At 29.5% G+C, this 27,492-nt stretch overlaps 1 protein-coding gene and 1 long non-coding RNA gene across 3 annotated transcripts in view; both read left to right on the forward strand.

Annotated features, from left to right (window-relative positions):
• LOC105833146 (transmembrane protein 132E) overlaps positions 1–27,492 on the forward strand; it is a 301,760-nt gene that overhangs the window by 229,072 nt on the left and 45,196 nt on the right. For both annotated transcript variants that reach the window (XM_012674627.3, XM_012674629.3), the window contains exon 3: positions 17,763–17,906. In XM_012674627.3, the coding sequence (XP_012530081.1) occupies positions 17,763–17,906 (144 nt within the window). The remainder of the gene's footprint in view (positions 1–17,762; positions 17,907–27,492) is intronic.
• Positions 781–3,446, forward strand: LOC118644284. Its single transcript, XR_004962095.1, has 2 exons — positions 781–2,447; positions 2,534–3,446. It is a non-coding gene; the product is annotated as an uncharacterized LOC118644284 (long non-coding RNA).

The raw sequence follows: 27,492 nt of genomic DNA on the forward strand, positions 1-27,492 counted from the left end.
TGAAACTATTTTTTTTAAACATTACATGCAACATTTCTGCAATCATCTTGATTGAAACTTTACATTTGAAATGTTCCTGCAATGTAGTATTTTGCAATATCACAAATACAAAATTTCTGAAACCTTTCATATAATATGTTTGGCGCACATTCTCGGCAACGCGGGTACAGCGCCAAAGAGCATTAATGCAAGTTACGTCTCATGTCATGGTATTCTCATGTATATGCATGTGGGTTATAGGTGTGTTTATGGTAAATAAATATATAATTATATATAATTTATTTACGGTAAATAAAAAATAAAGATTTGTACAAGTAATATTTTGTAAATATTTATAAATACTTCATAAATATTTTTATAATATTTATGATGAATCTATATAATCTGTCAAATCTAAGACCACAAAAATATTTATAAAATATTTGGATGAATATTTATAAAATTTTCTAATAAATTATAAATTATTATAAATATTTTGTAAATATTTTATAAATATTGTGTGCTGTCTGGAATATAATTAAATTTTATTAAAAGAACAGAACAAAAACATTTTTATATGTTATTCCACATGTTATTTCGCATATATAAAAATTATTTAAAAAACTGTATATTTATACATACATATTTATATTTATTTATAAATATTATTTAACTATACGTTTTATGTTTCTGACATCTATTGAACTGATCTATAACAAATATGTATTCATGAGCATCAAGTGTTCATGGATCATCGCGAAGTGCTAGGTTGCGTACGATCTTCGAAGTCAAGCAGTGTCGACGGCGGTCCAAAGTTGGATGGGTGACCGTAGAAGTTAGGCAATGCCAGATGTGACAACGATGCTTGTTAAGAAGCAATATAAATTTTTTTTTTTTTTTACATTATAATTATGTTATTTCAATATTTTCATAATGGAAGTGCTGCATATATAAGATATGTACCCAAAATATTTTCTAAAACATCAAAATAACGGCGACTTTTACTACCTGGGATAGTCATGTTCCCGTAATATTTCAGAAACGTTCTTGCGGACCAAAGCGGACATTTTGACATTGCTGCAACCTTACAGAAACATTGCAGAGACCTAACCGAAAGCTGCCACAACATATTTCCGTAATATTTCAGAAACGTTCTTGCGGATCAAAGCGGACATTTTGACATTGCTGCAACCTTACAGAAACATTGCAGACATAACGTAACGTTACTGCAACAGTTTCAACATTTCAGTGTTATGTCTCTGCGACATTGCAGAAACTTTTGTGTGCTATCAGGGTGTCGTCTTCCATGTATTTCTACGCGTCGCGTTTGGCCCCCTTCGGTCCGACTTGACGCCCTTCGGCCCTTATCGTCCTGCAAGGAGAATGCGCATGCAGAACCATGATGTAAGAGCCCTCGCACAGATTTTTGCATAACACATAGTGCATAACGCATAAGAAAATTAATCAATCAGAGTCATCGATTTCCCTCCCTAGAATAGAAATAAAGACCTCTGATTGGTCTTTCTCTTATGCATTATGTATTTTGTATTATGCATAATTCTTTTATGCATTATGTATTTTGTATTATGCAGAAGTCTGTGCGGCGGCTCTAAGGATACTAGATGAACTATATTCACTCACACTTGACCGGAAGTGAATATTTAAATAATTTCTATGTGTAAACGTTTGTATTTTGTATGAAGAGGTTTGAAGTGCAATTAACAAGGTTTGTGAGTCATTTGTTTATTTGTAATTAATTATTTTTTCACATGACACTTAGCCGGAATATATTAATTGAACAAAGTTATTATACGGAATCGTTTGAAGTTTGTATGAAAAATTATGAAGTTTGATCAAAAAGGTTTGTGAGTGATCCAAATACATTTTATTTAATTCGTGAAAATTAGCCAAAATTTACCGACAATATGTAACAGCATGAGCATGCGCAACGGTCACATCCTCATGGTTCTTGGCCACAAGTGCATGCTCTGTCTAGCACAATCCATGCAAAAAATGCGCAAATTTCAAACTTCATAACTTTTCATACAAACTTCAAACGATTTCGTATAATAACTTTATTCAATTAATATATTCCGGCTAAGTGTCATGTGAAAAAATAATTAATTAATTACAAATAAACGAATGACTCACAAATCTTGTTAATTGCACTTCAAATCTTTTCATACAAAATATGAACAATTACACATAGCAATTATTTAAAAAAACGTTCACTTCCGGTCAAGTGTGAGTGAATGTGAACCATTCCCGTGAATGCGCAGTAGTCTAAAGTAATAACCAATCACAATGACTCAGAATGCAAGAATCTAATATGGCTGCATTCGGTACATTGAAGTATTCCTAACCGTTCCTATGCGATAGTCTGAGTATTTTTTTGCGTTAATCAGTGTTCCTGTGCGATAACCTGCGTTGAGTAAAACCAAAACTACAAGCAACATTAAAAACATACTGTAAGTGATTTTATAAAAAATATAGCTGTGTTATTGTATAAAATGTATGTAGCAAGAGATTAAGCGTATATATATATATATTTCAGAGTGTTCCTGTTCGCGATAGTCTCGTAAGCAAAGCCACAAAGTCACATAAAAAACACTTAAAACCTGTAAGTATATGCAAATAATACGCAATTAATTCAACGTTTCAATTTCGCGCTTGCATTCTGAGCCTTTTTTTGGCTCACTTATACATGACGTACATTGATGTCATGACATCATGCAATGATTCACCTTGTAAGAGCCCCCGCACAGACTTTTGCATAACGCATAACATAAATGCATAAGAAATTCGATTGATTGAATTTCTTAAGCACTTTGCTTATGAACCAATCAATTTGCTTATGTACATACGTTATGCGTTATGCAAAAATCTGTGCGGGGGCGCTAATAATGCCCCCCGTGCCACGCGACGCATTGGCGCCATTAATCTAACACGTGACCCACGCGGTCTCACATGAATTCGACGATTTCGAACTTGTGTATTGGAGATATTATTTGGGAATAATAAAGTGCATTAATATTTTAACTAAAGAATTTATTATCCTGCCCGCGTCGTCCCGAAGAAATTATACCGGCGTGCACACGCGGAAAGCTTTCGAGCTCACGTCGTCGTACTCAGCGAAGCGACAAAACATATGGCTTATTTCTTTAATTATCCTGATAGCACAGAAAAGTTTCTGCAATGTTGCAGAGACATAACACTGAAAAGTTGAAACTATTACAGTTACGTTACGTTATGTCTCTGCAATATTTCTGTAATGTTGCAGCAATGTCAAAATGTCCGCTTTGGTCCGCAAGAACGTTTCTGAAATATTACGAGAATATGACTATCCCAGGTAGTAAAAGTCGCCGTTATTTTGACGTTTTAGAAAATATTTTGGGTACATGCCCTATATATGCAGCACTTCTATTGTGAAAAATATTGAAATAACATAATTATAATGTAAAAAAAAATAGTCACCATAGTCACATCTGGCACTGCCTAACTTCTGCGGTCACCCATCCAACTCCGAACCGCTATCGACATTGCTTGACTTTGAAGATCGTACGCGACCTAGCACTTTGCGATAATCCATGAATACTTGATGCTCATGAATACATATTTGTTATAAATCAGTTCAATAGATGTCAGAAACATGAAACGTATAGTTAAATAATATTTATAAATAAATATAAATATGTATGTATAAATATAAATGTACAGTTTTTTACTGATTTTTACATATGCTAAATAACATGTGAAATAACTTATAAAAATGTTTTTGTTCTGTTCTTTTGATAAAACTAAATTATATTCCAGACAGCACACAATATTTATAAAATATTTACAAAATATTTATAACATTTATTTGAATATTTTACAAATAATTATCCAAATATTTTATAAATATTTTTGTGGTCTTAGATTTGACAAATCATAAAGATCTATCATAAATATTATAAAAATATTTATGAAAGATTTATAAATATTTACAAAATATATATTACTTGTACAAATCTTTATTTTTTATTTACCGTAAATAAATTATATATAATTATATATTTATTTACCATAAACACACCTATAACCCATATGCATATACATGAGGATGCCATGACATGAGACGTAACTTGCATTAATGCTCTTTGGCGCTGTACCCGCGTTGCCGAGAATGTGCGCCAAACATATCATATGAAAGGTTTCAGAAATTTTGTATTTGTAATATTACAAAATACTACGTTGCAAGTATATTTCAAATGTAAAGTTTGAATCAAGATAATTGCAGAAATGTTGCAAATGTAATGTTTAAAAAAATGGTAATCTCAGAAATAATACAAATGTGATAATACACAATTGAAACATTGAAACGTCTCTGCAACATAACTAAAACTCTTTGTGCTATCAGGGTAAGCAGATCATGTTTTTATCAGTACTTATATGTAGATCCAATGTTCAGTTTCAAAGAAATAATATAGAAGCTCAGTACCCTGATGGAAAAATTTTTTAGAATTTTTTTAGATTTTTCTCAAAATTTCTGATAATTTTTCCGATTTTTTATAAGAATTTCTCAGAAAAACTTAGATAAAAAATGAAAAATTCTGATTAATTTAGAGAATTTTTAAATATTTCTGTATATTTCTAATAATTTCTGAGAATTGATACATTTCTTAGAAAAACTTAAATAAAAAATGAAAAATTGTAATTATTTTGTAAGAATTTTTGAGAATTTACGAGAATTAAAACATTTCTCAAAAAAACTCAGAAAAAAATGAAAAATTCCTGAGAATTTCTAAGCAATTTTTAACTATTTTAAAAAATTTCTGAAAATTTATGTAAAATTTTTGAATGTTTATGAAAAAGTTTATGAGAAATTCTGAAACACCCCGTAGGAAAAAATTATGCAAAAATTACTGCACAAAAAATTACATATTTTGTGCATAAATTTTTGCAGTTTTTATAGATTTTTATACAAAGTTTTCGCCTTCAGAATTTTTTTGCAAAATATTTTGCAGAATTTTATATAATGTTTTCTAAAGTTTTTTGCCTTCAGAAAAAATTTTATAAAATTCTACTATAAAATTCTAATATTTTCTGAAGGCAAAAACTTTGTACAAAAATCTGTAAAAATTGCAGAAATTTATGCATAAAAATATGCAATTTTTTGTGCAGGAATTTTTGTATAATTTTTTCCTACGGGACCATGCACCAAGAATAATATACACCAAAATAAATTCATTTAATTTTCCATTTTATAAATTTATTTTAGCTTTTATATCCTGGTTAATTTCACTTTATCGTCGATCGGTGTATGGTACTCCTCAAATAATACATTATATTGACACTATATTATAGATTCTATATTTTCTATATATTATTCTGTATATTAAATATAGAATATTTAAATATTTGAGACATTCAAATTTAAAAAAAATATAATAAATATTTAAACTGTTTTTTTATATTGTTTTGAATATTTATTATATTTTTACAAATATTTTAATTTTCTAAATATTTAATATTCACAAAATATGTAGTATATATTATTTTTATTGTATTTTAATGTTTTATATAATACTATTCATATTTACGTAACAGTTGCATTTTTTAATATAAGTAATTAAGTACATATAATTTTATTAAACACTTTGTGTGTATATAAAACATTTTAGAATCACACATTTTCGCTGATAAAAATTAAAATAAAAACTAATAATCTACCAGATTAATACTTTTTTAAAGTAACAATACAATTTTTTATGATACATAAACTTTTTTCACTATATATAAAAACATAAAATCATACGTAGTTAACAAAATACGTTAGTGTTATATTGATACATTTCTATTGCAGGTAATACACAAAATAAACTTTTTTCACTAATAAGAGAACCGGAGTTGTCCCTCATCGATTTTAATGAAGTTTGGATATATTGTAAAGCATCAAAAAATATTAGACCTATTTTTAGTGGCGTATTTCAACATTTAGGAATTGAAATAATCTCTTGAAAATAAAATTTTTTAAATTTCTGCTGGATATCTTTGAAAATGTAATATGTATAAAAAAAATGTCATGCGAAATAAGTTTTATATTATTTCATACTTAGTACAATATATTTAGATTTTTGTGGGATAATTAATAAAACGTTTGTAGGGTAAGTGTCTCTATTAATATGCCTGTACCTATTTGTATGCCTTTGTATTTAAAAAAGTTATTTTAAAAATTAACACAATTAAATAAAAAAAATAATTTTTTTTAATTTAGTTTAACTATTTATGTATAATACAAAAGAAAATGTTCTATTTTTAATTATTCAAATTCTTTTATAACTTTTTTTAATATAAAGACATACTAATAGGTACAGATACACTAATAAGGACACATATCCTATTGTTAAAAAATATTAATATACCAATGTAAAAAGTAGAAAATATCATAAAACTTGTGTAAAATATTTTTTTATATATCTTATATTTTCAAAGATTATAAAAAATTCTATTTTTAAGAGTTTTGTTTTAACTCCTAAATGTTATATATAATTAGCCACAACAGGTACCCAGCTAGCAAAATGACGCAAACTTTGCGCAAAGTTTGCTGCAAACTCGAGCAAACCTTTGCAACAAAATTACGACAAGGTGTGTCCGCATTAAGCTTAGCTTTTGCTGGCAAGGCTTGTTGTAAATAGTATGGCGCATATTTTATGCAAATAACAGGGTAAAATTTACTAGTAAAGCATAACAACAAATTTGCAGCAAGAACAAGGCAAACCTTGCTGTACACAATATGATAGCAAATTTGTGGCAAGAATAGAGCAAACCTTGCTGTACATAGCATGATAGCAAATTTGTGGCAAAAACAAGGCAAACCTTGCTATGCACAATATAATAGCAAATTTGTGGCAAGAACAGGACAAATATTGTCAAAATTTAGATCAACAAAAATGATTATTAGACTGAAATATATTAGACTGATTAGTCCAATATCAAATGTGAATGGTGCAATCGTACTTGGTTCTCTGTTCTCGATGAGCCCCTTTTATTAATCCAGTAGGTAAATCTTTTTCACGAGAAATGCGCCATCTCGAGATAGATAGTAAAGTCAGAAATAAAGTTTAAAACCCGATAATGCAACCCTGTTATTTGCATAAAATGTGCGTCATACTATTTGCGACAAGCCTTGCCAACAAAAACTAAGCTGTTTACGGACACACCTTGTCGCAATTTTGTTGCGAAAGTATGCTCGGCAAGTTTTATTTTGTTCTTGCTACTAATTTGCCGTTATTCTGTGCTTAACAAAATTTCCTGTTTCTGCCATAAATTTATTGTCATGTCGTGTAGCAAGGTTTGCTCTGTTATTTGCTTAAATTTTGCATTTTATCGTGTCGGAACAAATCTTGTAATTTCTATACGTAATATTTATGTACAAGTCTTTCTCTGTTATTTGCAGCATCGTGTGATGAAAATTTTTGCCGTAAATTTGCTCGAAACTTTTAGAAAACAAAGCAACAGACAATTACTTGTCATAAAATTGTTGTCAAAATTGAAACAATCCTTGCTGTAAAGCTTTCACGATATGTGATTTTAACAGGCCTGGCTAGCTGGGTAGCTGGGTAAATGTGTCCTAACCGCAGAATAAATTATATCTTTAGGTTATCCAACGCAGTGTACAGCATTCGAAAAATTTATATTTAATGGGACGAGGTATACAACAACAACCTATCAGTTTCAACATTGTAAAAAATATAACGATTCTATTGTATGTACAAATGAAATCTGACGAAATCGGTATATGACGTATAATACTATTAGACAGAAGAGACGTAGCGGATGTTGTTTTATTTGTTCGTATTTTTGAATTGGGAGACGCATTTATCGAAAATACACACGTCATAGTAGACCACATAAGAAAATGTTATAATACAAATTATAATGAAAAAATGTTTAAAGTTGAAGATATTAATGGACAATGCGTTATGTTAAAATCTTCTAACATACATTACATTGGTGTAATACCTAAAGGATGCTTTGACGAATAAATAATGTTTCTATTGCATGTTTTATTTAGTATGTACACTAATGATGTAATATAAACGTAATACAAAATTTATATATATTTTTCTTATTTCATGTTAGAAAATATATATGTACATATTATGGCTGTATTTCAAAATTGCTGTCAGTAGTGAAAATTTATACTTTCTGTTACGTACACTATAGATTTTCAGTACTAACAGCAATTTTGAAACACAGTCGATATATTGTATATGTGTATATATATATGTATATAATATAAGATATAAGATCTCGAAGATAAACAGTATATTTCATGGATCATAAAATTTATACATTTTGTGAATTATTTTGTTTAATTTATAGAGGGAAGTATATTTCTTTGAATCTAGAGAATAGTGATGTCGAATATTTGTATTTTAACACTTTAATTAAAATTTTCTTTTGCTATATTGCAAACGAAGTAAATGTTTAATTTTATTAATGATAAAAATCTATGTGACCATTTTTAGTAATTAATAACTTTTTAATATTTTTATTATATAAATTGTTTAAACTTAATACTAAAATGATAAAGAACATTTTGTTCAAAATTACTTAACTTACATGTAAACTGTACAAAATTTCACTTAAGTTCTTTGAGTAAAATTTCTCCCAACTTTTTATGTATAATTCTGAAACATTCTAAGAATCTCATCCAATTATTAATGGAAAAATTGAAAAAATTTTTAATATTTCTCAGAAATTTTTATACATGCAGAAATTGAAATAATCTTAAAATTCTCATTCGATCATTTCTAAAAAAAATCTAAAAAATTCTTAGTATTATTCAGAAATTTTTTTCCACAGAATACTGCAATATTTTGAGAATTCTCATTCAATAATTTCTGAAAAAATTTGATGAACTTTTTAAATTTCTCAGAAATTGTCATACATAAAAATATTAAAATATTCTAAGAGTTCTTATTTAGTCATTTCTGAAAAAATTTAAAAAATTCTTTATATTTCTCAGAAATTATCACATATAAAAATGTTGAAATATTCTGAAAATTCCCATTCAGTTATTTCTGAAAAAATTTGAAAAATTTTTAATATTTTCTTAGAATTTTTCAAAATTTTTAAGAATTTTTCAGAAATATGGAAGATGAAAAATTCTGAAAAAATTTCTGAAAAAATATGAAAAATTTTTCCACCAGGGTATAGACGATTTTCCTTTATGTATCTTTAATTGTTATGAATAAAATACATTTTTCTTAACTGCAGATCTAGTAGCGGTGCATCTAATACATATTAAAAATTAAAATTTTGTATTTTAAATGCCGCCATTTTGTTATTTTTTTGGAGGATGCTTTAACTATAACAACATTTATAAAAATTAAAATAAGCTTTAATTTTTTTATTTCAAACTGGAACGATCGATAGAAGTACATTCATCAACTTACTTATTCTAAAAAACAAAATTATTTATTACTTTTAAATAAATTTTAAATACAATTACTTATAACAATTCTAAATATTGCTTCAAACATGTCTAAATATGTATACAAAGGACCAGAGATATGTTAAGCTTATAATTTTTATTTAATAAATTACTGAAAATTTTGTTCTAAAAACCATTACATAGCCTTAAATAAAAAAGTAAGATAGTCTTAAATACTTTAAATGCAAAATTACTTCATAGAAAAGTCTTCTGGAAATGTGACGAGTTGAGCGAAAATTTCTTCACGCATTAAAGAGCTTGCTAAGAGCTAATCGTAGCCTTTGTTCGCATTGTGGAGGAGGAAACTTTATCCCGCTTTTTATGTCTCGTAACTTTAATCTAAAGCTCTTACAACGCCACGTTAAACCATAGATTTCCTACGTGGCCGCTTCTTAAGCCGCACTAGCCCGACCATAGGTCTTCGCCTCTGTGTCCCTACGATATTGCATCATTTAACGACACGACGGAGTCCTTACCACACACTTTCTTTCAATTGTAAATTCTAAAGCGTGAATAGAGAAAAATGTAATGTACCTTATTTGATATTAATAAAAATGTTCTTCATTTTTCTGTATATCTATATTTACAATTATCTTGCATATTGGTTGAAGGGTTACTCAAAATTGTCTTATGATCAAAATTTTCAGTAAAGTAACAAAAAACATTAAAGTAACATTTAGAAATGTTGATTTTGTGTGTATCTTTAAACATTTTAAAACAATATTATATAACCATTTTTTTTAATTATTTGATACATAATTTTTTTGAAACATTATTTTAATAATATTATTTCCAAGGTGTTGTATACAACGTTGAATATGACATATTTGAAAACGTTATTGAATATTATTGTAATAACATAATAACAATGATTTTTTATCCTTACTAGAATTTCTCACAGAAACTTAAAATACTGAATTTCATATAGAAATTTAATATTGCAGTATGAAATTGACCCAGTAATTAATTTTTTATTTTGAATAATAAAATACTGTTAGTATTTTATTATTCAAAATAATATTGCTTTTAATACTTGAAATATAATACTTGCAATAAATGTGAGTTGTGTAGCAAAAAATTATTATAATTGGAAAAATTATATTTAAAAAATTTTACTGATCTTTATTTCTTTGACTCGTTTACAATTAACTGATTTGATTCATTTTGCTTTGGTAAAGATAAAATCTGTGCACACTTGTGGTGAAAACAAAATTTAAAAAAGTTAAGTCGTTTCTGAGAAATCTAACTAATGGATGGACGGACAAAACTGTAAACTTGCAAATGAACAGCCAGACTTGTAAAACTATGAAGTAGTTTGCTACGCTACATTCCTTAATAAATAAATAAATAAATAATTAATAAATAATTATTCAATTTAATATTGTTAATATTAAATTTTAAATTTTTTACAAATTTAATACATTTGAAAGATCTTGAAGGATTATTTCCATTCGATGCTGCTAAATCGTATATTAGTTGCCTCATAATCTATTCGTTTAGAGCAGATTAATCCATCGATGTGTTAAGGGTGTCTATTTAAATTTTTCAACTAGCAAATATGATATCCACGTAACAGAAGAATTTACGTTCTTCATTTAAAAAAGATGTTTAATCTTTGGAATTGGATGTTCATCGATGATCATACATGGATTAAGAGATAGTTTGTAATTCCGTGATACGAAGCTTTCCATTTTTCTTTACTATGATATGAGTTCATGATTGTCCACTTGAAATACTCAATCTTCTCATAAAATTTAATTAAAATCTTGGCTTCCATTTCATTTACATAAGCCTTGTGTAATGTTAGTGACACTTTACATGCTCGATTTTTATAACAGATTTCTCAAAATCCTGACGCGATAGAGAGATTATACGGCAAGATTTTAACAGTCAAAAATACATAAATAATTTGTTAAATTTCAAGGAAAATTTCTTGTTGCAAAATAGAATGTATCGTCATCATTAATCAACGAATAAGCATCCGTCGTTCGAGAATTTTTAACTGCAAATACTGCCGTGATTTTGTAGTATCTCTTGCTGAATATTTGTTTGCGTACAAAAAGTCAGACTTCGCTTCAAAGCGACATTTTACCTTGGAAACATTTCGTACGAGAATCTCGGGAAAATGCCGTTTCTCGTAATTATTTCCGCGTTTTGAATTCCTCCTCGATGGTCCGCCAATGTTATGGCAATGCACAAGAGGACAGATGGTATGTTCTAGAGATGGTAAAGGCGCAATAAGTGGCATTGTTTTTTTCTCGGGAAAAAAATAAATTGAATTATGACGGATGTTTAAGATATGGCACTTCGAGGCTTGCTTGCTATTGCCCTATTCGAACGATAAGCATTTCGTATGATTAATATGCAGGTTTCTTCCCCTGCCTACGGGAATCCGAGAATGTGCAGGCTATCTTTCCTTGCCTACCAGAAACTGATAGTCTGCAGATTTCTGTCTACGAGTATTCGTGAATTTGCAGGGTTAACCCCCTGCCTACAGGTATAGCGAGAGAATACAGGATTAACCCCCTGTCTACAGGTTCCGTTTAACTCAAGGCTTTTATCGATATGTAAAAATTTTATTTAAAAACCGTCTCGTCGGAAAGAAGCGTCGTTGATAACTTGTGCTTAGTAACCGAGCAAACAAAAATCGGAGCATGGATCAAGCCGGTAAAAACAAAAACAACAGACATATTCACACGCCAACTTGATGGCGAAACTCTTTCTCAAACAATACTAGTATTAACCGATCGCTTTCTCGACTAAGACTAATACACTGAAAAAACTTGAAGATCTAATATTCGATCTAGCGTGAACCAAAGTTTCGTATTAGCCACTTGATGCACTTTTTTATCGCGGAATCCATTTACCGCCGAATGACGTTGCATTCGTGCACTCGAAAATTTCAATTTGGATTAAGAACAATCTTCTTAGAGGCCGTAGCTTCAGAATCATGAATAAAAATAGTTTAAAAAGAAACATTGTCGACATTAATAGTTGCTTTTTTAAATAAATAATAAAAAATTAAGGAACTTTATAATTTTTAAAAGTTATATGTACACGGAAAAAATGTGATACATCCAATAACATATGTAGTTGCGGATTGCCAACTACAGATATATTTGATACAATAATATATACTATTGCAATATCAACATTGTACTTGCATTAATAGCAAATATTATTGTGTTAAATATTGTCTCAAGTTGGTAGCCCGCAACTATATATGTTATTGGCTATATTACATTTTTTTCTATGTACATATTTTTAAACATATACACTGAGAAAAAATTTCTTTAAATACATTTAAGAAACTCGGTTTTCTTATTACAAAGAAATGATTTATTTCAGTTTAATAATGATACTATATATATATATATATATATATACCTGGAAGGAAAATGAAGGATTGAGCCTGTGTCCAAGAAGAAATATGATTTATTTATTTTTTTAACAGATATGTGTTAGTTAAATTTATTAGATTTCCCTTTAATTGCAATTAGATTTATTTGCTGTTTATGCAATCTGGATTATATAGTGGTATTTATCATATTGCGACAACGACAGCAATATCCGATTTACTGCGTCGACCGCGATATACTGCAACGTTATATCGCATGGCGAATATCTATGCGTCTCAGCGTCAGACAGACGCATTTCTTCAAACGCATTCCTCTCTTCCCTTTTGTATGTATACGTGCATGATACCGACCTTGTGACCCGGTCACATAACTGGAGCGTGAGTTAGTTTGAAACAAAGAACATAGCCTCTTCCTTCGCACAATTGAGCCGACTTGGCAAGAAGAAAATATTTTCCGCACACTAAAAAACAACTTAGTAATAATATTTAATAATTGGTAATAATATTTAAGTCTAGATGATAATTACTAATTGTAAGCTTTACAAACGGTTACAAAATAATAAATTTTACTAAATATTTGATTATATTAACTAAATATTTAATTGAAATTATTTAATAAGTATTAATTATTATTACAAAACTCTTTCTCTAAAAGAGAAAGTAATACATATGATTAGATTTGTCTCAATGAAAGCTACTCTCAACTTTTAATCACAGAAAAGAATCGTCTTTTTTTTTTAAGAAAAACAATGATTACCAAAATTCTCGAAAGTGCGAAATCTACAAATAAATTGATATCGTTATCTTATGCTCCCCCTTGAAGTCCAAAGAACTTTAGTACCAAAAATTTTTCTGTATATGTTTTTCTAGAGAATGATTTTCAGAGGGAGCGTGTCCCAGATGCGCACAGTGTAAAACGGACACCACCAATCAGATTGCTGAGTTAGTTAGGGTTAGGATGAATTTATAAAATTTGATTGGTGGTGTCCGGTTTACACTATGCGCATCTGGGACTCACTTATTTCAGATCGAATAAAATCGAACTTTCTGTATATATACACTTTAAAATTGTCGCAATTTCTGAATTTAATTTTATTTTAATACGTATAAAATTTGAATTTTAATTTAAAAAAATTAAAGATATTACCATTTTAATTTTAATACTATAGTTTTTATTTGAGATTTTTATTTACACACTTGACGTTTTTTCATCTTCTTTTTAAAATTTTTTGTTTGTTATATATTTAGATTTATATTACTTCTCTAAAACAATATTAGATATCTCAATATTAGGTATCTCTTACATATAACTCTTATAAAAATAAATATATTGTAATAATTTTTTTATTTGAAACGTCCTACATAAAAGAATATAACAAATAAATATATATATCTTCATTAATAAAAAAAAGTTAAATAAAAAAGTAAACAGAAATTTAAAAAAAAATGTTTTTTAATTTATTTTTGAAAAAGGTAAATAAAAAGCTTCTTAAGAAAGCTAGAGTTATTCTTGCATCTAAAGATATCTCTTTAAATTTCTTAGAATGAGAAATGCAATTTTTTGAATAATTTTCCATTTTATAAGAGTTAAAATTCACTTTAATAGATAGAATTTTCCACTCCAATAAGAGTTATTTTTTGAGTGATTTTCCACTCCAATAACAGTTAAAAATTCTCTCTACTAAAGTAAATTCTAACTCTTATTGCACAGAAAGTAATGTTTCCTTTAGATTTAATAAGTTTTTTTTTAAGTCAAACAAATTTAATTATTGGTATACACCAACCAAACTGATGTTTGAACTAACAAATACAATTATTTGACTTTTAAATAAAGTAATTGTTTCTTTTAAATAAAATATTGTTTGAAAAAAAATTTTTTTTTTCTTTTATTTAAATTATAATGTTATTAAACGATAAAACACTATTTAAGCACATATTTTTCTTCCAAGAAGACAGAAGCTCGTGATCGTATACGTAATTATCACTACAGGATGAAAAAAGATTCATTACCAAAGCTAAAATTTAGCCATGACAGCTAAGATGTGTTTTAAAAATACTACATAGGCCCCGAGAGCTCACTGCGGTAGCATAGGTTGATCTGTTCTCCGTCACCGTGGATGGTCTGCTTATGTAGCCTTTAATGTGTAAATTGCATTACGAGAAAAGTGCCGCATTGTCACTTAGTGGCGGTCCGCGAAACTACATGCTGCGGCTATATAAGATTGAATCTTATTTGAATTAAATATTTCAAATATTATTGCAAATAATAGTGATTATTCCGTCAAACAATACGGTTTAATGTAACGAAACCATCAAATTTTTATTTAATAAAATAATATTTTGTAAGAAATAAACTTTTTTCAGCGAAACAAATATTATTCAAACAAATACATATATTAAATTCAAATAAATAGTTTTCCCTGTATAAATGAAAATTTACTCAAAAAAATTGTAGTGGCAATATTTTCATTTTAAGAAATGTAAAATATTTGAAGTCGAAAGGACTCGTGTCGATAAAATAGAACCCTGTGATTCTACTTTTTTTTATAAGCGAACGGAACTTATAAGCGAACGGAATAGAAATCAAAACAATTGAAGTCGTATGATCTAGCGGTCCCAAATAGCACTGGATGTTTCAAGGACGTCCATTTTAAGTCCAATTCAGGTCCGCATGTCCATGGACATTCATAGGATGTCCATTATTGGAATTTAAACGGATGTTCTATTCAGAACGTCCTATGCTGGATATTTGATTTATGTCCGCACTTGGATCTTACTTTTATATAATTTATCTTTATTATTTTTATTATATATATACATATATATATATTATTTACAATATTTGTAATTAACATTAATTTATAAATAATAATAAATTATATTATTTTTAATTTTCAAAAGGTTTATTTTAATTGTTCTACTTTTAGATATAATATGAAATAATATGAAATAATAATACATATTATTTTTTTATTTATTATTAACATTATTAATTATTAGTATTTTTTAAATGTTTGTTGTAATATATTATTGTTTCTTTTTTGTTTTTTATCGTTTCATTTTTTAATTTTCGTTTCTTTTTTTTGTTTTTTTTGTTTCTTTTTTCGACCAAAAGAGGGACACGGCAATTGGTCCGGGTCAAGCGCTGTCTCTGTCTAACCAGTAGCATAATGGGCGCTAGATAGAGAAAAAAATTGACCCGGACCACGTCTCCTCTTTGTCTTTCTGCCAGACACTTTTCAAGAACTTTTTGCAGGAAATGCGCAGTCCATGCTTTATGTCGATAATTTTTACAAAATGTGGATTAATCCACTATTGCAGCAAGCCCTTTAATTGAAAAAAGCCCAAAAGAAATAATCAAACCATAATAGGTCCAAAATTTGGTTTATTTCGGACTTTCTATGAATGTCCGAAATTGTAACAAACGTATATTCCATGGACGTTCATTATAAAACTTTCTATGAATGTACAAAGTTGTGCCAAACGTATATCCTATGGACGTCCATCGAATGTCCGACGGACCTTATTTGAACTCTTAATGGACGTCCGAATGTCCAGAAGCGGATATCCATTGGACATACAATGGATGTCCTTGTGCTATCTGGGGTGAGAGAGCTATCGTGTGGTACAAGGGATTCCAAGTTCGAATCCAGCCAGCGCTCTTTTAATTTTTCCGTCGCTTTCAGAAATTTAGAGAGATGTAAGTTTGTAGTTCTGTGACTTGTAGAAAAAACTCGTCTACTACATAAGTATACTTGTTAATGTTGTTAAAGCAACAAGGGACAATAGGTCTTCTTAGTAAAGAACTGTATGTTTATTCATTTTAATGTATAAGTAGCTAATAATACAAATTTAAATAATGTCACTGAGTCGATCAATTCTTGGAACATAATAAAACTACCGCATGGGACTGTCCCGATTGCGCACATAAACGATCGGACAGTAGTATTTCCCAATCAGACAAAGTCCCAATTGGACACGGTCTCAATTGCGCACCGCCCCGATCGAACACATGCCTAATCGGATACAATCCTTATCGGACACAGATCTTATTGAACACAACAGCAATCGGACACATAGCGTTTGAATCGGACACTGAATTAATTGCATATGGAAGCGATTGCGCACCGACCCGTTTGCACACGGATCCGATTGCACACGATACGATTCCGCATCGCAGATAGTATATGGGTTAGCTTGGACGGGATAGCTGCGGGAGGGGGACCGAAGGCCCCTCTTGCACCGCGCGCGCGTGCGAGAGAGCTATAATATATAGCTCTATCTCTCCCCCCCAATGTTATTTTTATAAAGTGACGCTATTAATTTTATTTATACATATTGCAGATACGGCAACAATTTATTTTATTTGATATGTAATACATGCTTTAATGTGTGTGTGTGTGTGTGTGTGTGTGTGTGTGTGTGTGTGTGTGTGTGTGTGTGTGTGTGTGTGTGTGTGTGTGTGTGTGTGTGTGTGTGTGTACATACATACATATATACATATACTGTACGTTGAAGTTTGTGGTTTTGTTTATTTTAATAGTGTCGTTGCTTTTGTAAAAATAGCATTGCTTTGTTTTTATTAAATTTTGTCAACTTTTATTAATTGAACGTTATAGATAGTATCTTTCCCTTAAAAGTTTTGCATAAATTAAAAGTCATAATATAAATTTTTTTAACGAAATAATATTAATTTAAAAACAGATATTCTGCATTATCTGCTTTTATCCTGCATGAGTTACATAGCAACCGATTACACATATTATTCAATAACAAGTTAGAATGATCTTTTCCCAAATTAACAGACAAAGAGATATGTTTATGTTCATAGAGGAAGATGGAGAATTTATTATTATTTGTAAGAGAATTCCCCTAGTCAATATCACGAGTATGTCTCATTCTTTTTGCCTATTAGTTGACTTATGTTGTGCGCTTATATTTCAGAGCACGAGTGAAGTCCGGCATAAAGATCCTGGATGCTTCATCTAGTAGTCCAGATTGGATTGTCGATAGTGATGTCAATGTGAAAAACACTGCCGCCACATTCACAGCGCGACGTAAAGAGAACTCATCGCGTATACCGAGCACGTAAGTATATCATGTATCCTTTTGCGCAATAGTCCTATTACCCTCGTTTACCCTTTAAGCGTACGTCGGCTAGAGATCTTTTAATAAAAATTTCGTCAAAATGAATAAAAAAAAGAAAAAGGAACTAGCGGTATCTATTTTCTTTCTTGCACTAACACATGTAGAAAATCAATAAGACAACTGTATTACTTATAGTTATCTGTCTCTTTTTTTCCTCTTTTATTTTCCAAAAATGTACCAAAATGTATCAAAGGAATCATAAATAATGGACCAATCAAAAGACTGATCCGCTTTGTTGTGACTTTTACTAAAGGATCTCTTATTAAAGGAATGTCGGTAAGCTTAAAAGAAAGATTGTTACAGAAATTGTGAACATAAAGACACATGTAATAAGTAGTTGAAATCTTTTGTTCCAATCTTTTAGTCCTAAAGCGAATTAAACAAAAGTACAAGCAAATTAAGTCTCGCTGCAAAAATAATAACATAAGAATTTTTTGACAAATAAGCGAAAAGTAAAAGTCCGTTAAATTTTTTTTTTCAAAACTACAAAACTTGATTTTTTTATTTTTATGTTAACAGTGTTTTATTTTAATAGATTAATCGTTTAAGAATTGAAATTATTAATATAAATTTTTAAATTATAAATTTAACAAGTGGTTGTACACAGAGTATGTCTTCTATTTTTTTTACAAAAGTTTTGGACAATTAATGAAGAACAAACGAATTTGTTTATTTTAGTGTATTTATTGTGATTTAAAAAGCTAGGTGATCAAACATAAACAAAAATCTTCTAAATTATATTTTACAATGTAATCTTTTCGTACATTGTATTTTTAAAATGTAAAAAAATTATAGTATTAAAATTAATTTTTCAAACCGGAATGTAATCTGTTGGTAACGTCGTTTGATCCAAAATATCTTCCTTTACAGTAGTCGCCTCAGGTGTGCAATGACGCTTCGTCTTTGTACTCTTCTTCTGCTTCTTCTTGTTTATTTTCTCTTTCTTATCATACTTTGATCGAATCATTCGGGTATGCGGTTTATCGATTTGCTCTATGATACGTTGTAGTTGATCAACAGCTTCAACTTCGTAGGCGCGAATAAGAAAAGGGTTTTCGTCCATTTTTTCAAACGATTTGTTTGTGGGCTCTTTGGCTGACCGAGCAAGACGGTTTTTTAGTTTACTCCTTTGCACTGGGGATGATTTACTCTCTTTCGAAGTATCAACAAGCATTCTGACAAATCGATTCTTTAGTTTGTTCTTCTCTTCAAAAGATGATTTACTTTTCACCAAAGTATCTCCGACCGTTTTGACAAATCGATTCTTCGCTTTATTCTTCTTCTCAAACGAAGAGAAAAACTTATTTCCGGAAAAGTCCTCAGTCGCTCTGATAAATCGCGAGTTCTTTAACTTGTCCTTCTCTTTGGATGACGATTCGCTTTCCGCGTTAACCATGACCTCTCTGATAAGACGACTTTTCGGATTGTTCTCTTCTTCAGACGAGTTACTTTCCGATTTATCTTGAATCGCTCGGATAATTCGATCTTTTTGTTCATTTTGTTTCTCTTCGGATGATATACTTTGCGAAGTATTTTCTTCAACAAGCCTCTTTTCTCGTTTTCTCTGGACCTCCTCCTCCGAGTCATCGTCATCATCGTTACCACAAATTTTATCATCATCGTCGTCATTCTTTTTCGATTTTACACGTTTCTTCTTTTTATGATTATCACAACTACATTTTTCATCGTCCTTGTTATTCTTTTTTGATTTTACACGATGTTTTTTGCTCTTTTTACAACAATTATTGTCATCATTATCATTATCATTGTCATCGTCATCATCATCATTATCATCATCATCATCGTCATCGTCATTACTGGAAGAACTACTGCTGCTACTGCTGCTGTTACTGCTACTATCATCGTCATCTTTCTTGGTTGCACGTCTTACGCGTTTCATTGCTCCTTCCTCCTGTTCCTCATTCTCCAGAAGTCTCCATTCGTCATCGAGGTACGAGTCTCTCCTCGTACGCTTATTATCATTATTTTCCTCACTAGAAGATGAACTTGAACTATTGAGTTCCTTTTCTATTATTATGGGGTTATCGACGGAAAAGGTGTGTTCCGTTGTCAATGCGTCGTTCTGATTTTGCACATTCTCCTGAGCAGGGTTCGCCCAGACGACATGCGTAACTGCGAGTCCTGTGAGTAAACTCGCAAAAAAAAGTAGCGCGTTGTAACGCATAACGAATCACGCAACTCAGAAAGGCGATTTGCACTCGTAATTGCAGTCGCACAATCGCCTTATATACTACGTTTATGAAGCGCTGATAAAGAAGTCATCGGTCATTAACGCGTCATTGCTGATGTACCAATGTGATGCGTACAGAAATTGGACCGAAGGTGAGGAGATGGAGAAATCCGAGTGGGCAGGCCGAGATCTTTCTTATCGCTTACTAACCCGATGGTCCGCTTTGATGAACTTTGGTCCGCTTTGATCGACTTCGAACTCTAGCGGCTATGTGCGCGCGCTTCCATGAGATCGGCGATTTGCACCCTTTTTGGCCACGGACCATCGATCGCGTGAACACGAGCGAAGGGTTAACGCCACCAGGTACGCACACAACGAGAATTAATGGTCGCGATAAAAGGGTGGAAGGGGAGCGACTTCACCGGAGGTTCCACTTATCGAGATTCTACGTGGCACGCGGCATGCGCTGGTAGCGAATGTAACGATTTTCGCATCGAGATCAGATCCAATGCGTGTAATAGTTCCTCATAACTAAGCAAATGCTACTCGCAACTGCAAGATAATTATTTTGAAATAATGCCGCTGCTTTCATCTGGATATGATAAGAAAAGATACAATGAGCGCCTGAACGCTACTCCTGAAGAAGTTTTTCACAAAGAAGGAGGAAAAATTGTACTGACAATGAGTATTATAAATAGAGGAAACTCAAATCTCGATAGATATATTTCATATATGTTCTATATATTCTTTACCGAACTTATCGTCATCTTTAAAGGTCCATAATAAATAGCGATTTTTTACGATTAGTGCAATTTTATATTGCTTATCACGCAGATCTTTGATAATGATTCAAACATATTATATTACTTATCATTCTAAACCACAAATTACATTTTATTTCAAATCTACTGAATGTTACGCAACAATCTCTTGAGTTTATTTTATTAAATTGCTAAAGTAACAAAATCATTTCTTACTAATGAAAAAATAAGGCTAAGAAATGTTATATAAATATTTTTCTAAAATATTTAGCAAAAAAAAATGTTTTGTTTAACTTTTATATTTCGTTGTTTGATTTTATTTTTAAATTTATTGTAATTGTATTATAAATTTATATATATTATCTAAAAATTTATAGATGGACTTCTTATTAGTAATTTCCAGTTTACAACTCTTTAAAATTAAGAATATAAAATGTTTAAAAAATTATTAATAATAAAGTTCCTCATTTATTTCAAGTTTTCAAAATACAATTTCCTATTACATTTAATATTAGGAAAACGCTCCCCTGTTTTGAGAGGATATAATATTTTTCATAATTTAATTTTAAAAAAACTTCCAATAGTTTATATATATATATATATATTTATTTATTTATTTATTTATCATGATACACGGTAGTGGCTTGCAGAAACCGTCAGCTAAACTGATTGAGGTCTAACTAGGCTCAATCAAAAACTTGGGTTTGATTTATATTAAAAAACTGTTTTCATTTTTTCTCTACGTGCTCCACGAGCGGAAATATAGTGACGCAAAGTCCAAAATATAAATTTTTCATTTAAGATACGTCGTCGTCCTATGTCCACTATATACATGAATTCAACACTAAATGGCTCTTATGATGGCCTTTAGATCGATTAGTGCACTAGTGCAATATATCGCCCCAGTACCACCAGTACACGCAATGCAAGTGAGTGTAAGGTTATCGTGAAATGCATTTTTTAAATATATACTGTTATGTCTGCTGTGTCTTTCAATAAATTTTGTATCAAAATTGTGATAAAAATTTTCGAAAAACAATAGTGGTTTGTTGTAAGTTTCGTAAAGTGTAAGACAGTTTCGTGAAGCAATATCGCGTTCTAACCTCATTATGTGCATTGTTTGTGCATTATTGTGTGTGTTTATTATTTATAATTACAATAAAAAATTGTGAGTTAATCGATGACATAGAATTGGGTCACGTGAGTTGCCAGTAGCTCGCACTAAGTGACGTGCAGTGTGAGGCTATAATACAAATTTCTATTGAAAATATATAAAATATAAATTTTTATGTTAAATGTTTTTATATTATTATTTTATTGTTATACAAATGTGCTAAAACATTTAACTGAGCTATGTTACTCTCTGATTCAATTTTATACTGGTGTCGATGAGATAAGATGTTATGTACATCAGTTAAATGTTGCTGTAATTGTCCATCAATATTAACAACTTTTAATTAGCTTGAATAAAACTTTAAATGTTTTTAATAATACTAATTTTTATTCTTTATTTTAGTAGTAACGTATATACTTACCAATATCTTGATGACAATAGATGATTCTTATCCTTATAACGTTATCAATATTTAACAAATGCACAACTCTACGTCACACTTCATCTACTTAAGGGGGGCGTCTACATTAGGAGGCCAAAATTAAGCACTTTTTATGATTTTTTTAAAATGAAACTAAGCAATGGATCTTTTTGCGATTCTTATCACTTATTGTGCATGTCTTTAGGTACTCAAAACAATTTTTATTACAAAACCTTATTTAATTATAAATTGTAAGCAAAAATGCACAACTGCCTTGAAAAATTCCTTCCACACTGCGTGCGTGATAACATCCAGTAGAATCGGCTGAAAGGAAAAAAATCATAGTTTTTTGTAAAGTTTATGAGTATAGCTTCTAAGGAAGCCATACATTTATTATTAAAAATTTATAAAATGGCATTTTGAAAAAAAAAATCGTTTTGTGAAAAATTTTTGACTTTTTTTTTTAATAATTTTTTTTTACCTGACTTAATTTATATTTTAGGTTTGCACAGAAAATAATTTAATAACCTTTAATTTAAAAAAAAAAGTGGATCCGTCAATTAGTTTTTTTTTTGTTTATCATGCACGCAGTTTCGAAAAAAGTGGTTTCGAGAAAAACGCGTTTAAAATTTCCGATCAAAGAAAAAGGTTGATAAAAACTTGATAATGATTGTTTATTCTTTTCAATTAATCTGCTATCCCTGCTCCATATAAAGTGTCCTCATACAATTTATTCTTCTCCAACAGCCGTTGTTTGTCGTCAATACACATTTCCTGCGCAACAGATCTGCTACGACGATTTTGACTAGTCGTGCGATTTTCGTTTATTCGATCCGCAACATCTCTGCATACCGATCTAATAAGTATTTCCATGCATAACATGATTCTTAGAACCGACAAATAGCCTTCATTGAAAATTCCAGCAGCTATGTAGGCAGCAATTTCAATGATTCTGCAGCTACAATAGAGGTATTTTAAGGCAAGTCGTCAAACCGTCGCATTAAAACTTTCATTGGCATTTTGTGTACACCCACCTAAACACCTCTTAAGTAATTCTTTCCTTGACAGATTTTCCAGCAAGCAATGAACCTTTTCAAAGACCGTTAAAGATTCTTACCTGCCGTCCCGCTCGGTGCGCTAGGGATATACGCACTGCACGTACTTATTTTGGCCTGATGCAATTTGAATGTATACTTGGGACTTCAGGAGCATGTTCTACGGATGAAATACTATCGATTTAAGAAAAAAAACCGATTTTTTTTATTCTCTAATGTAGACGGCCCTCTTAACACCAATGTAAAATTAATTAATTAGAGAGTAACAAGCTCAAATTTTATGTTGATATTAATGAGATAGATAAGATGTTGTGTGATATAGAATTGTGATCAGTGAAATGTTGCTGTAATTGTCAATTAATATTAACTATTAATTAACTTAAATAAAACTTTAAATAAATGTTTTTAATAACACTAATTTTTATACTTTGGTTTAATAGTAATATATATAATGGCTAGTATCTTGCTGACAAAAGATGGCCCTTATTCTTACAACATTATCAATATTTAACCAATGCACAACTCTATACATCATACCTCATTTATTAAATCAACACCAATGTAAAATTAAAAATAAAATTACCTTTTTAAAAAGGGTAAAAAAAGCCCCCAAGGTTTTTTTTTTTTTTTTTTTTAAGGAAAAAAATTACAAAATTCAAGATAATACTTTTGATCATATAAAATTCAACTTGAGTGATATATAATTTATAAATTCTACAAAATGCATGATATCCAAACCAAATTACCTTTTTAAAAAAGATTAAAAAAGCGCGTTAAATGTGTAGTTTTCTTTTAAGAAAAAAAATCACAAAATCCAAAAATACTTTTGATAAATTCAATCTAAGTGATATTTTTTTATAAGGAAAAAAATCACAAATTCAAGATAAAACTTTTGATTAAATTCAACCTAAGTAATATACATTCCTGAAATGCTGTAACTTTAATTATATTAAAGTGACAATTATTTTAAATAAAAAATTATTGTATTTACACACACAACTTAATTTCTCTACAAAAATAATGATGTGTAAATATTTTGCGCCAATTAAGAATAAAAACTACAAAATGAGTGCATTAAGTTTTTTCTCTACAAAAATAATGATATGAAAAGATATGCGCCAATCTATAAAAACAGATGTTTATTTTTTGGCTGGCATTCATAGTTTGATTTTTTACTAAGCTTGTATTAGACTAGAGATTGATATTGGGATTGAATTGAAATGTAACCAATTAGGAACAAAACCAATATTCTTTAACTTTGCTTTGAATGGTTAAATTTCAATTTAATCTCAATCTCAATTTCTAGTCTAATATGGCTTTAAGATTGTCTTAAGTTTGTCTTTAGATACAATTTTGTTAACTACAAAGGTTATTTAATTCTAAATTTAAGAAAATCTTAAATACAGGATTAAACTATAAATATCCTAGCAATCACAAAGTTACATGTAACGTGCTTATTAGTTGTAATTTCCCATTCAATAATATAATTGTAATATAACATACGTGTTATATAACAATTACATTGTTGAGTGGGAAATTACAACTAACAGGCACGTAACTTGGTGTTTCGTGGGATCAGCCTTTTGTATTAAATTATTGGCTGCTGTGCGCCGATGTAAGGCTGCTGCGCGCTGTAAAAAAGCAATTGTCAGGAAGCATATTAGCAAAAAATAAAAGACATGATATTGAGCTAGCAAATAAGTATTTTAATAAATTACAAATATTACAAATAAATATTTTACAACAAAAACTTGGAGCCGTTAAACCGGTAATTTGCCAGCTCTCCCCAGCGTGCGTGCGTGCGTGCGTGCGTGCGTGCGTGCGTGTGTGTGTGTGTGTGTGTGTGTGTGTGTGTGTGTGTGTGTTTAGTATATAACTTAGTAACTTAGTTTATAAGGAAGCGATTTTTAATATCATAGTCTTTTATGCGTGCGTACCTATATTCAAATGTCTCTCTTACTCTCTCTTTTTCTTATGCGTGTGTGTATAATGTTACACGTATTATTTTAATATATAAATTAGTTTGTAAGAAAGCGATTTTGTATTAAAACAAATTATTGGATTTAGCGGCGCCAAATTTTTGTAGTAAAATATTTATTTGTAATATTTATAATTTATTTGTATTAAAATACTTATTTGCCAGCTCAATATCATGTCCTTTATTTTTTGCTAATATGTTTCTTGACAATTGTTTTTTTACAGGCGCGCAACAACCAATAATTTAATATGAAAGGCTGATATTTATAGTTTGATTTTGTATTTAAGATTTTCTTAAATTTATAATTAAATAACCTTTGTTAACAAAATTGTATCTAAAGACAAACTTAAGACAATCTTAAAATTATATCAGATTAGAGATTGAAATTGAAATTAAATTAAAATTTGACCATTCAAAGCAAAGTTAAAGAATATCAGTTTTGTTCCTAATCAATTACATTTCAATTCAATCCCAATATCAATCTCTAGTCTGATACAAGCTTAATGAAAAATCAAACTATGAATACCAGCCAAAGAATTAATATCTATTTTTATATATTGGCACATATTTCTTTATATCGTTATTTTTGTAAAGAAAAAACTTAACACATTCATTTTGTAGTGTTTATTCTTAATTGGCGCAAAATATTTACATATCATTATTTTTGTAAAAAAATTAAGTTGTGTGTGTAAATATAATAATTTTTTATTTAAAATAATTGTCACTTTAATAATCAAAGTTATAGCATTTCAGAAATATATATTACTTAGGTTAAATTTGATCAAGAGTTTTATCTTAAATGTGATTTTTTTTAATTACAAAGAGACGCTTGTTGGTACTAATAAGATACCTGTACCCAAAATTCCCCCCTAACTTTGGAGATTTGGTAATTTTTTAATGAATACAAAATTGAAAAATAAGGATCAGATTAAAAATAGCAAACATTTCTGAAACTAAATGAATATATATAAGATATTTTCAGTTATTTATATAAGTATAGTAAAAATTTTTTAAAAAAGTTGCATTTACGCTATGTTGATTACATATGTACCCAATGTGGCCCAGCTGTGTATTTTCCTTTTTTTCATAAATATTTTTGAAAATGCAAAATAACAAAATCAACATGTTTAATTAATCATTTATTAACATATTTATGGAAAAAATTACACATACAATTATTCATTAAATAATGAATGTGTTTATTTCCTACAAACGGCGTTATTTTAACTGTTACCTGTCAAAAATGCTTCAACTAGAGAAAGACAAGAAATATTAATCAAAAATTAAACATTGAATAAGGAAACAGAATCTTAACTTTCTTGTATATTTTAAGATATATTGTGTTTTTAGTAATATCCCTGGCCATAATAATTTTACAATACAAAGAGCTTCTTTCCTTTAATTATAAACAAGATGTTTCAATAAAAATTTAAAATAAATATAGTATTGAAAAGCATAAATAAAGAACTAAAATAATATGAATTGTGGATATTTATAATTGTTACATGATAGTTACACAAAGAAAATTTAAATTCAGAAAAACACAATTTGAATAAAGTGTGATTACAAGCTGTAAAAAGAAGGTATTGGGCAGTTAACTAGCATAAATACATCATATCGACTTCTTGAGTGATATATTAGCGTTATCTCTGAAATTCAGTGTGTTACTATTTGAAAATGGGAAGTGAACCAAATTGAGTACATGACCATACAGGTACTTTATAATAACATTGCTTAATTAAATTTGATAAATTTGTACATCTCAACAATTCCAATTATATTTACATGGCTTAATTGCGCTTTAATTCATAATTCTCATAAAAATTACTTGTTTTACGGTAATTTTAATTTAACATCGTCCATTACTTATCGTAAAATATAAATGAGCCGGAGGACCGCATGTAGCTAGAAACAAGAACTAGTAAAGATGTTTTGGAGGAACGCTTCTAAGACGTCGAAGAAAATATAATACAATTGTGTCGACTTGTATCATTATAATTGGAAAG

This window comes from Monomorium pharaonis, chromosome 2, assembly GCF_013373865.1.
Source record: "Monomorium pharaonis isolate MP-MQ-018 chromosome 2, ASM1337386v2, whole genome shotgun sequence".
NCBI lineage: Eukaryota > Metazoa > Arthropoda > Insecta > Hymenoptera > Formicidae > Monomorium > Monomorium pharaonis.